Source organism: Clytia hemisphaerica, unplaced genomic scaffold, assembly GCF_902728285.1.
Source record: "Clytia hemisphaerica strain Z4C2 unplaced genomic scaffold, Clytia hemisphaerica genome assembly, whole genome shotgun sequence".
Taxonomy (NCBI): Eukaryota; Metazoa; Cnidaria; class Hydrozoa; order Leptothecata; family Clytiidae; genus Clytia; species Clytia hemisphaerica.
In genome coordinates, this window is record NW_027104280.1 from 143069 (window position 1) to 156331 (window position 13263).

General features: G+C 35.5%; 2 protein-coding genes across 3 annotated transcripts in view; one reads left to right on the forward strand and one right to left on the reverse strand.

Annotated features, from left to right (window-relative positions):
- Nucleotides 1-13263, reverse strand: part of LOC136816886 (MOB-like protein phocein) — a 121319-nt gene that overhangs the window by 42331 nt on the left and 65725 nt on the right. Inside the window, exons 2-4 of one of the 2 annotated variants that reach the window (XM_067073218.1) lie at nt 2173-2260; nt 1946-2008; nt 1540-1683 (exon numbers count right to left, since the gene is read on the reverse strand). The exons of the other annotated variant lie outside the window; for it this stretch is intronic. Of the exons in view, the coding sequence (XP_066929319.1) occupies nt 1540-1683; nt 1946-2008; nt 2173-2232 (267 nt within the window). The 5' untranslated portion in view covers nt 2233-2260. The remainder of the gene's footprint in view (nt 1-1539; nt 1684-1945; nt 2009-2172; nt 2261-13263) is intronic. 2 annotated transcript variants of the gene reach the window in all.
- On the forward strand, nt 7512-9470 carry LOC136816879 (vesicular inhibitory amino acid transporter-like). Its single transcript, XM_067073208.1, has one exon. The coding sequence runs from the start codon at nt 7641-7643 to the stop codon at nt 9132-9134; it is 1494 nt and encodes a 497-aa protein (XP_066929309.1). The 5' UTR covers nt 7512-7640; the 3' UTR covers nt 9135-9470.

A 13263-nucleotide genomic window follows, 5' to 3' on the forward strand; every position in this document is an offset into this window, starting at 1 on the left:
AATGAAATAGAAATGGTTCTTTTAAAAATTTTAGATTTCGAGAAATTTAGTTTAAAAGAGAGAAACTTTTTTGTGGCGCACCCGGTATAATCTAAAAACTCTTTTATCAGTTAATCAATACTCTTTGACCGATATGAAACAGTTTATAAATAACAGAGAATGAATTTCAATACTTTAATCGTAGAAATTTTAGCGAGACTAATTTTAGCATATATTAGAGAGCCAGAAAAATCTTGATTTTTTTTGGATTTATTTTAGCGAATCACGATTTCAAAAGATTTCCAGGGGGGGGTCAACATTTATAATACCAACCCATAGCCCAAAAACCTGACTTTTGACCTTTTGAGCTAAGTTAACACCACCACCCCAAAATTGGTATCGATACCAACTTGAAAAATCGTAATTTTCAGAAAAAGGGGGACCCACCCCCTTATTTTGGTATCGATACCAACTTGAAAATCATAATTTTCAGAAAAAGGGGGGACCCACCCCCTTAATTTGGTATCGATACCAACATGACTTTTTGAATTTGACAAAATATCATGGGACCCACCCCCTAATTTAGTACCAATACCAATCTGACAAATTTGAGTTTAAAGCTGTTTAAAGGGGACCCACCCCCTCCCACACAAACAGGGTACTATTAGAAACTTCAAAAAAACTCATTTTTGAAATACTCTTTCTTCAACACAACACAAAAAATTTCATATGCTAAAATAGAAAATGACTGAAAACAGACAATATAATAAAAACAAACCCAATGAAGCTAGCAAAATCAATCTGAATCAATATTATCTGAATATAATTGATGTGCAAAAACTAGGAGAAGCTATATTAGACTGATTTCATACCAAAGCTATCACAGAAAAATTTTTTCACAAAAATCAAATCATGATCAAAAAAAAACTTTAAAATATCGAAAAAGTCCAAATAAACAAACTTCAAAGCATTTATACTTATTACTCATTACAGTCATTATACTCAAAAAGCTAAAAAAATCCCAATGAACCTTTATATGTACCCCGGTTTTTCTAGCTATACGGGAAAAAATTAGGAAAGTTTTGCTGTCATTTTGATATGGATACCAACTTTCTGAATCATATTTAAAAAAGGGGTACCCACCCCCTATTTTGGTATCAATACCAACTGAGGATAACTCTTTTTTTCTAAAAAAAGGGGGACCCACCCCCATCAATACCAACTTGACTTTTCAGACTTTTAAAGGAAAAAAAGACACCACCACCCGGCTATGGGTCTGGTATCTGGATGTTGACCCCCCCCTGAGATTTCGCGTGGATAAATTTTAGCGAATACTCGTATTTCATTATTGACTGAATTCGTTTTCTAGCATTTCTTTGCACTGAAACCATTCCTATTGATAAAAATGTATCAAGGCAATATAACCAGAAATTTCGCGTGGATAAATTTTAGCGATCTGTCGATTCGGCGTGTTTTAGCGAGATTTATTTTAGCGAAAATAGGGAAAACTCGCTAAAATGCTAAAATTAGTCTCGCAAAAATTTCTACGATTAAAGTAACCTGCAGTTTGACGGCCAGTCCATTGAATTCCAAGCAGAATTGCCGAAGATGTTCATACTTCCAAACACCTTCATCTTGACCTTCTGGAGGTTCAAGAATCTCTTCAATTTTTGTGTTGTCTTGTCTTATCATCTGTTGAATATACTGCAAAGATAAGGTAAAGATATGGTATCACATGACTGTTCATAAAGTAAAGACTAAATACTGGCCATTAACCACCATGCCTGGTCATGAGAAGAAAGAATTAGCAAATTTTAGAAAGCCTGCAAGTCTAAAATTTTGAATTAATTTATATAACTTACTTAGAGATTACCTTTCAATATTAGTGATGTTATTATAAGCTCTAAAAACACATATCTTTACCACAATTGAGGTAATTCCGAAATAACACGTTTTCTTTACACACCTGTTGTACAGCAAGAGTGGTATCCATCTCCTCAAATGTTTCGTCTGGCCAATTGCACATATCCTAAAGCAAAAAACTTATAGGTAGTAAAAACAAGATTCAATCTGTTTCTGAAAAAAGAATTGATCTGCTAAACCTGACAAAAGATTTTGTAAATCAAAAAACTCAAATTTCGCTTTCTTAAAAATCAACTATCGAAATTAGCTTCTCAGAAGATTATTGCAAACCTGTGCTTTCATTCCAGGTCGATTTCTCCGAATGATGCCACCTTTCTTAACATCAGCCATTTTAATAATCCTTTTTTATTTCTATATTCTAGAGAAAAAAAATTTTCATCATTTTTCTGATACAACTAGCAATCAGTGTCACCCAAAAATAGTTAATGTAATGTTCTGTAATGTTTTCATAGCTAATTTATTACGGAGTGAAAATGTTATATATCTCAAAATGAACAAGCTTCATGCTAAATGGACCTACCTAAACTTAAAATTTGGTGTGTCACTTTTTAATTTTACTTCATTAATTCACAATTAATGTGCAAATAACTAAAAGATCAATTTAAAAAAATGTCTTTAAAAGACAGAAAAACGAGGGTAGCAATATTAATTGTAATGAATAGAGACACAATACAATTTTATTCATCAGGAAATGTATTTCCATATGTAAAAACCACTGATTTACAAGGTTAGACATCTCTGTAAATACATTTTTCTATTACCGTAGAGTCGTCTAATCTCGACATACGTCTTGCAATCTCGACACCGGATCTGTAAAATAATCAAAACAAACCTTGAATGAAATTCTTGGTATCATTCTTATCGAACAAGTTCATCCATCAAACTAGAAGTTCAGTAAACATTGCAATCCTTTCAATTAAAAAAACAGCCAAATTATAAGCAGTTTTACACAACACACGAAACGCATGCAAACTTCCTCGTAACTTTCTCGTGTCCATCATTAAAATTTTACAACTTTATTACGCTTCAAGTCACGTGATAAAAATAATTCGCGCGCTTAGCCTGGTTTCCCCTTCCTTATATATAAAAACACACGCTCTGGCTAACAGGCCGCACGCCGTGATTGCCAGTATGGCGGTCACATTAATTCAAAAGGAAACCGGGTTCTTTTTATTATTTTCGGTTCACGTAAAATGTCTACTAAAACATTCCTCGCGTGCAAAATGTTGTGTTGTTGTGATTTGGACATCTTCGTTGAAAGTATGCTAATTAGTTTTTAGCGATTACTACATCGTTAAAGTTTTCTTTTCAAATATAAGTAATAACACTTCACATTTCTCATATTATATTAACAATCTGTGACGTGATAGAGAGAGAGTACATTTTAGTGATTGATTGATAACTTTGGTATGTATTTGTTTATGTTTGATTTTTTATTTCGAAGACCAGCCTACAGCTATGTCGAGATTGCAAGACGTATGTCGAGATTAGACGACTCTACGGTACGTGTTGGTCCTGGTTGGTCGAGATGATCTGCAACATCTCTAACAAGGCATTTTTCTCTAAACTTTCAAACCTTACCAAATTTGCCAACTTTCGATGTTTTCCCCCTCTTTTTTTCCCCCCTTTACTATTCAAATTTTCATTTTTTCCCCTCACCCATTCAAAATTAGAAAATTGGTTTCCCCTTTGCTTTATGTTCCTTTAAATTAAAACGGAACATTTTTGATAGATTTGATTGACCAAAAAGATTTTGCTTTGACCGTTTTTCCCTTTATAAAGGGGGGGGAGGACACTATGATACTTATGTAGTAATTTGCTGACAATAAATTACACCTATTTCTAGCTGGGAGATCGGTCTACTCTGTTTGTGTGATTTCGGAGTATAGCATTTAGTTAAAACGAATAAAAACATAGAATTAACAGAGAGTAGCCGGGTATTTTTGTAGATGCCAAATAATCTGGTCGCAGAATTCTATTAGCTGTCAAACAATTGTTGAAATCACAAATTCAAACTGGGTCAAAAATGCCATCCATCATACTCTCAATCATCAATGAGTAGCTTCTGATGGGACTTTTGCTTATATGTGGTGTAAGTTTGAATAGAGAGTATGGATCTCCAGTGATCTCCAGACTAACCCATTTCTGGAGCTGGAAATAAAGAGAACTTTACCAATCACTGCCAACTGGACCATTCTTCTCTTCCATTTTGCATTTTGTTTCCATTTTGTTTATACCCTTTTCGAAATTTTTGAAATATTCATTTTGTTATCGGCGATCCTGTTGTTTTATAACTTTATTTAATTTACAGACCTGATTCCTAGCTCGTACCTCGGGGACCCATCGCGTCACATAACTTTCCTCCGATTTTAGAGCCTGAACCATTCATGTTTTTAAAAACACCTTGCTTACCTGGTTTGCAGAAAACACTTTCCAGCATGAAAGGTTCAATTTTTAAAAACACCATAAACACCAAATGTCCTGTCGAAGGCGACTGCTATAAAACAAGTCCCGACTGGCTGAAACGGTATCGAAAAGTCCCATTTCCCCGTTTTTTTTCCGATTTTCTAGCCCGATTTTTAACCCGATTTTTATCTGATTGGTTCAGTCAGGACACTGCAAGAGCTTCAAAATCGTCTTGAAAAATACCAGGAACACCAGGAAAAAGACTGAATGGTTCACAAAATGGTGGTGTTTCTGGGAAATGGCATTTTTGCCTGAGTTTAGTGGAGAAAATTGAGAGTTGATTTATAGAAATACCAGGAACACAGGAAATGCTGGAAACACACCACCTCGAGAGGTAAGGTGTTTCTGGTAAAATGGTTTTGCCAAAAACACCCAGAAAACCATGAAAGGTTCAGAAAAGGTGTTTCAGGTAAAAGTGTTTTCAGTGTTTTCGGGACTTTTTTGACATGAAAGGTTCAGGCTCTTAGACATGTTTTTTTTTTCGAGGCCTAAATAAAAAGGGAACTTTTTAAGAACATTTAAAGGTTTGCAGGCTCTCTGCCATACAGTTTAGTGGAAGATTGAACCAAAATTTTCAATAAATTTTCAAAAAAAGAAACAGATGCAAAAGCGGAAAAGGCTTCTCAAAAAAACTACCTTTTTCATCATCCCCTGCCCTATCATATCATCGACCGCAGTCGAAACATCCTCTGTCACGATTTGTCACGGTCTCTAATGGCAATTCCTAGATATCACCTATTTTGAGTCCGTAGTCCCACTGAATTATCCACCCACTGCGTCTGGAAAAGTGAGTCTTTCTTTGCTGTAACATGGGTTTCCACAACAGACATTATATTCAGCGAAATTTTGAAAACGGAACATTTTTAATAGATTTGACCAAAAATTTTGCTTTGACTCGTTTTGCCTGTAGTATTTTTACTGTAACACTTTAGGTCATCTCAATTGAATTTTACAAAACACAAATTCGCTCAAATCAAAAAAAATCGAGTTATGTATGGAGTAAGGTTTATAAGGCAATGTTAACTGAAGGGATCGTAACACTTCTTCAATTCATGTTAAGGGAGAGACATTCGAGTTTATTCCAGTAGAGATTTGAGTTCAAAAGGGATTCCACTCTATATAAAGTGATTCTTGCACAGCAGTACTGGTTAAAATATATTATCACTCTCTGGATAATTCGTAATTTTTCGAAATTTCAAGTTCCGGCCACTTGAGTTCAGCCACTTTATTTCACTTTGTTTTACAATTTTGAGGGTTTCTCAATTTTCAATGGTTTTTTGAATGGCTTTTGAGGAGCCCCCCAAGTGACTTTCGTGATGGCGTGATAGGGACTTTCTACTTTATAGCGTGGTTATGTGAAATTTTTTTCGTGATTGCAGGATCAGAGAGGTCAAAACGTGATCGTAATTTGAGAGATTTTGAGTCGTGATGAGTGATGTGTGAATTTATTTTCTGAATTTGCGAGATATCGTGATCAGATTTGGGCCTCTTCGAGGATGAAGAATTGAAACACATGTTATGAATCTCAAAATTAAGTTCAATCTTAGTTCAACAGAAAAGAATAGATGTGGTAAAATCACGGTCTATTATGGCAACATCCTTTGGGAATAAAGCAATTTACGACCACTTATCGCACACACATCTGTTAACTAATTATCTCAATTTTACAGTTGTGTTTTGTTTTACTTTTAGCAGACAGAAGGTAGGTTTGTTATGTTATGGATTTCAAAATGTTAGAATATGTGTTTTTTTGTTTGAAGCTCAATTTGAATCTTCATAATCATACATATATAGCTACACTTTTTGGCTTGAATGTACTTTGATAAAATGAACTTATTTATCGTCAAACTCCATAAAATGTTTGGTTCTGGAAAAAATTCGGGAAACGAACAGGGGTGTTGTATTTATACGCAGAAGATCTGACTTTTAAATCGCTTGCATAATACCCCTGTATCAGTGACCCGGTGGCGATTTAAAACTCGCCGGGCTAAAATCTGCCTTGGCTGTTGTTCGCTGTTGATCGCGGTTATCATTATCTTTTTTGGCAATTTATTCACCGTGTAATGACCGGGCAGATCTGACAGGGTCACTGATACAGGGGTGATGCACTGGATTGTTGTTTTTGTTTGATAATCATAATTTAGGAATAATTTTTGGACCAAACCAATAATCGATTTGAAAGTTGAGCTATTTTTTTTCAAACTTCTGTAACTACTTTCTATTTTTTGGTCGTTTTTCACTGTTTAATTTTAAATGAAAACAGAAAACAGCAATACAGAGTATCTTTTTATATCAATTCAAACGCTAAGCCTAAAATAAACCCTGTATATTCATACACAAAAGTTGATTTTCTCCTTATGGCCAAAGCTCCTTAAGTTTTTTTCGCTTCTACAGTACGCGATTCCCCATTCCTTCTCACTCCTTTTTCTCTCCCGTTGATGTTGAATGAAATATGATTCCTTCGTGGTCTTTAACAATCAAATTATTGCATCAACCAAAAGATTTTCAAAATGTTCACTGCAGCGATATACAAGTTTATCCAGTTTTGAAAGTTTATTTGTGCCCTATATTCATACATTTTGTAATACAATATTTTTGTTACATAAAAAAATTCTAAAACTTAAAACAAAATGCATTTTTTATAAGCAAACTAAAGTCTGTCAATGAAATGCTTTGATATAAGTAAATAGATTTTCTTACAGTTTAACTTGTATACAAAGTGTCACCGCTCTGATATTTTCATTATGCAACTATTTAGCATGGAACATTTCAATCATAAAGCGAAACTTTGACCTTATTGTCAAACTGTATAAACGTCAAACATTGTCATTTGTAAGGAGGTGTGCGTCGATGATGGAAAGTCTCTACAATCAGTCAGGAAAATAGTGGCAGGAAAGGCTTTAAAAAGACCCCCCTTTCCCTGGGTCAAAAACATTAATATGAGGGGAAAGGAGAGAAAGACTCTTTAGTGAACAAAATTTCTTCTCTACTGCCAACATATTAACTGGCTGATTGTAGAACATACCAAACAAAGTCAAATGGTGGAAATTGATGATCTTTAACATTGAAACTATCCAATAAATAGATTTGAATTTCAACAGCTGAATTTGAACAGCTCTAAGATCTACTGTTGAGTCCTTAAAGAGCTCGGAATTGATCAATTTCGAGAGGGTCTATACTGCTGCATGTTCCTGGGTAGAAATATCTTTCCCAACCATTTCTAATCATCACCTTTGTTTTTCCTTTTAACCAGAATTTACTAAACAAACGGCATGAGTACCAACAGCGTTTACCATGATGGTGAGTTCGAGGTTCCACCCAGTGAAGCCACATCTCTCCTTTGTAAGAACGAGACATCGAACGGCTACTGCACCATCTCTTGTGAAGAGAAAAGCAATAAGGAGGAGGAGAATTTTTTCATGAAATCGACTTCAAGTATCGATTCTGGATGCGAAGAGCACGAGATTAACCAATCACAAATCTCCCATCGTTCAATTTTGGCAACTCTGGTTGAGAAAGTATCCGAGGATAATAAAGCGCCTTTGTTTTTGACCATATTTACCATTCTACCCGTTCTCCAGGGAAGCGCTGTGCTTGGTGTCCCTTACGCCTTCTTAGTTGGTGGTAAAGCTTTTCTGCCAGCAGCTTTGTTTATATGTGTTATCGCAACTATCTGCTCCAACCTCTTGATTGACAGTTTGTATGAGGTTTCACCACGAAGTCAACGTCGTAAAAGAGTCTACGATGGTTATGAGGACTTAGCGTTGGCTTGTTGGGGACGGTTTGGATCGCATGTCGTCAAAGCAATGACTATTTTATATTTCGCCATGAACAATGTTGTTAACATGGTGTTGTTATTCAAATCACTGGATAATTTGTTGCACGGGTTGTTACCGATCACAACTAACGAGTTAGGATACCTGTTTGTGTTACTTTTGTTGCCAATCCTGTTTGGTGTTCGTCGATTCTCCATCTTCGGCTACTTCGGATTGATCGGCACAGTAGCTGTTTTGATCGCTTGCATAACCTCAATCGTGGTATTTATACAACATTCAGGTGATTGGGCAACTCATTACCATGAGCTACCAACGATAGATTGGGAACGATATCCTGTTGCTATCAGTATAATGATGTATACAGTGATCATAGCACCAACCCTACCCAACATTGAAGCAACCATGACCGACCGTTCTCAAGCCCCAGCTTCTGTTTACATATCATTTGGAATTTCAAGTATCTTCAAATCTATTTACGGGATTATTGCAGTATTAACTTTCGGTTTATCAACTAAAGAATTAATTGCGACAAATGTTTCCGAGTTATCCATCCCTTCACGTTATATCATGTCTATTATGTTGATTGTGTACGTCTTCTGTAACTCAAGTTACTTCATCTATCTGATGCTAGATATCATCGATCAAATCCTAATAAAAAACGTGTCCGGTAAAATCGCGTCTGGTGAGAGGTACCGAATACCTTGGATGTTGTTTTCCAGACCTCTATGTTTGGTGATCCTGGTTGTGACGAGTCTTGTGATGCCTTTCTTCGCCCTGGTGAGTGGCGTCGTCGGAGCAATCTGTGGATCTTTCCTGGCTTTCATCTCACCAGTGCTTTTTCACTTGAAACTGAAATGGAATAACATGAGTTTGCTCCGAAGAGTGATGGAAATTCTTTTATTGATTCTGACAATTCTTTTGGGAAGCTTGACGACTTTCACTTCAATGAATGAACTCATAAAAGCCATCAGAATTCATCATGATGTGTAAGACATTTTAAAACCTATTTATTTTGTTCTTTTAGTTAGGATATGTTTTAAGTTTTAGGTAGGAACTTTTTAGAATTTTAGTGAAACTTTTAGTGTATTTTTTATCAGTCTAATTTTCATCAGTTTATAAATAATTTTTATCCAATTAACAAAAGTACTCATTCACCCGGTTAATTTATGAAACTAAATACATTTTTCTGTTTTAAGCATATGAACACAAGTTTCACTCCATTATTTCCCCTTGCGACTTACGAGGAATGCATAATCATTTTACAGATATTTTAAATATCGTTTTTGACAAATTTTTAACACCGAAATACACAATACTTAACAACTATTCCTTATTCGTGCAACCTTATTTCTTTATCCCCAACTCTCTCATCGCTACACTGCATATCAAGGCTGAAAAGTATCACCAGTGGCAATGACAGTTAAATTCGGTCATGGAGGTATAAAGAAACAGGAGAATTATGCTATTGTAACCATGCTCGCCCTACGATAAGAAAAATTACGAGGTATGCATGCTCATAATCTCATATATCGTGCATTTTTAATGAGCTCTTTTGTTGATAGGTGAAATCTTATTGGCTAACTTAAGTGTTGGAAATAAGATGAGACGAGATTCATTGTTTCTGACATTGGTGTAAGAAAATATTTGGATTAAAAAAAGGCCTGTAAAATTTGCAATCCTTCATCAAATGACAAGATTTTTCGATCAACATTTTCTTCAAGGTGAACTCTATTGCTTAATACTTTCCTCCAAAACTCTCCAGCGACTTTTTGTCTACAAATTGGGTCTGAAATTGTGTGTGCTTATACATAACTTTTTATTTTCTGGCTGGAGAAAATATCTTTTCAAAACAAAATTTAATGGATGACAAAATTGAACGCAAACTTATTTCGTGGAGCTAAATTTTATTTTATTCTCGTATATTAGAAGGCTAGAAATCTTCGATGCTGATAGTAAGAGTGTTCAGAGCAAACTTGAGTTCTACTAAAAAGTCGTATTTCTTCGGGCGAGCCTAGAATTTCTTTTGATTTATTACATAAAAGAAATCAAAAGACTTTAACGACCAATTACCGACAAATTCATCTCCTGTCTTTCTTTATACCTCTATGATTCGGTTAAATTTGCTATTCGTCAAGTTTGTACCGATCCCTAGTAAGCTAGCGGGACTCCCGATGAGAAAATAGATTTCATTCTCATACGAAAACAACACTACCAGGTCACTAAGTAGTAAGTAGTAAGTCTGCGACCACAGTCGGAGGCGACCCGAAGGCTCCTCTTTCGATAGCTATTTACCCAAAGGTAGGGCACCACTCTTTCTACCTGGATTTTTCCACTTACCCTTGATCCTTCTCTTAATTGCCAAGCATCAATGAGAGAGGCATCAAGTACCATTTTGAGAATCTTTGGTATGACCCGGCTGGGGTTGAACCCACAACCTTGCGAACCATTGCCGGATGCTCTACCACTACACTACGGTCACTAAGACTGGGGTGTATAGTCTCGAAGTTGTCGATGTAGGTCTGGTCAACTCAATGATAAGGTCACAAAGGCTACACTTTTTATAGGCAACTCGATTTTTAGCTTCAGACCTGAGATTGCTTATCATCAGCTCTATTTTCAGAGAAATTTGTATTGATCAAACCCTGATATTATACCATACTTATTTCATTGGGCCGAGGTTTATCTTTTCCCCAAATTTTTACGTGGTAGTGAAAAAACTTCGGCTAATTTTAGGACTCGAACCTTAGTAAATCGGTTGGTTATAAGAAAAAAAATGTGTACAGGCAAATATCTGATGTAGCATTTGAAGTCAATTATATTATAAGTCGTTAGTTAATAGATATTATCGGTGTTTTTGATTTCTTACTTGGGATTGTTTCGGGGGTACTACAGTAGAAATCTCTTAGGAATTCCTCGAGGGAATTCTATTGTTATAGAATATTGGGGCAATAAACTGCTAAAATTTTCACCCTTTCACAGTGCATTAATCAAAAGTCAACCCTTAGTGAGTTCTGCTATTTTGAATAACATACCCTTAACCGTAGACTAGTAAACTAAAAACTACTAAACTTGTAACCTTATAATAAAACTGTCAATCAAATAATGTAAACACTAATTAAATATTCAGCGCGCGTGAGAGAAAAGGAAAATAACCGACTAGAAGCTACTTCCAACGCCTTTTTTTCTTCACCTAAAATCGTAAGGAGAACCCGTGCGGGATTGCATTTATTTTTCTTTCTGTTTATTGCGTTTTTAGAAATGCTCATTTATTTATATGTTCCCATGTTCAATGTTACTATGAAATATCATTTAGTCAAAAAAGTTGGATGGATTCTCAAAAACCTAAAAAAAGTTGTAAAATTAAACAACGTTTTTTGAGGGAAGTAGCTTCTAGTCGTTGAAATTCAGAAAAGAGATGCAACTTCACCCCTTCGATTCTTTTTATTAGGAGCTTGATTTTTTGTATATGGGTCTGTTTTCAACGACTAGTTTACTAGTCTACCTTAACCGCCACACAAACCCGTTGGTCGATTTGCCTGACTGCCCCCACCTGTCTGTACACAAACCCAGTATCTACGGCTTATTTCAAAATTTATTGCCGTAGAGGGTTTGTTGTCATCAAACCGACCGCTGCGATGGAGTGTTGTTGAGAGAGGGGAGACAATGAGAGAAGTGTTGCTATTTATAAATCATGCTTCATCACATCGCAGAGATCTCCATACAGGATTTATGAGGCCCCCCCAGCGGTTTGCGTGATGGCGTGATTGGGACTTTTTTCTTGCGTGATGGCGTGATTAGAGATTTTTTTTGGCGTGATGGCGTGATCAAGATTTTGGCGTGATGCGTGATAGGGCAAAAATTTGAGACGTGATGCGTGATTTGTGCTATTTTTCGCTATTTTTTGCGTGATGACAAATTTTAGCAATTTTCGTGATGCGTGATGGAGAAATTTTTTTTGCGTGATGGCGTGATTAGGGGTGTCGCTGGGGGGGGGGCCTCATTTATAACAATTAAAACACACATTAAAAGACACATTGAATGATTGATGCATAATTACTATAAGTGTGCACTAATTTTCTTCTTGTCATTGTTTTGTTGCTTGAGTTTTTTATTATTCAACATGAAACCGTGATTAGCAGAAGTGAAAAGATGACTACAAAGCATAATACTTACTTTCACCTTTCTGCCTTTACTTTATATGCCATCTCACAACTCAAGCGCTAGTATATATATGGGATAATTATTTGGTTTCCAGGAAAAATTTGTCATGCAAATCAATTAAATGACGAGGTAGTCATAAAGAAATTAATGCTGTGGTAACAAGAAGATAACGTCTCCAATTTACCTATAAAAAAAAATAGCGGCAAAATAATATGTGCCCAAGCTAGAAAGCACACACACAATCATTGTTAGGCCATTTTACTCTTCAAATTTGGGGTATACAATGGATTTTTGGGGTGTAAAGCATCTTTTATAGGCCTTTAATTTTGATAATTCAGCTTGGATAATGTTAATTTTCCAAGGGTGTCTTTTTTTAAGCATCTTAAGTTATTTGAAAAGAAATGAAATCATTAAAAAGAGCACTCTGTCAACGATAGTAATTTACTTGTTCTTTCAATTCGCACATATGCATAAAGTACATGCATTGAAGCAAGAAATGGCCATTTTACAAGCAGGAAAATCCTAATGATCACTTAATTGGTTGGATTTCATTTCATTATAACTTGGACTTCTTGTAATGCTTTCGATGGTTTTCCTTCCAGTTGAGCATTTTAATGCACAGCATTGGGTGTAGCACACCCAGAATTTTACACCCAAGAAATTGGCAATTTTACACCCAAGAAATTTTGGAGATTTTTTTCCATTTTCCAAGAGTAGGAATCTTTCATGCAAAGTTTCACAGAGATGTTAATGGTAAAAATCAGCCCGAAATTTAAAATTACCTGGCAACCTGTAATTGATGGAAAATCTCAGTGCTTAAAAACCAACCCTAAAACCATCTCAAGCAAAACAGGAGGCTTAGGTTTTAAATACATAGAAAGATTTTATCTTCCTGATTTTAGGGAAAAATATCGAAAATTTCCTTCATAAAAACAAATCAATGTAAATGTTTATTTAT

What these genes read in the sequence shown, in the direction of transcription:
- LOC136816879 (XM_067073208.1), top strand. Translation starts at nt 7,641, where the DNA reads ATGAGTACCAACAGCGTTTACCATGATGGTGAGTTCGAGGTTCCACCC.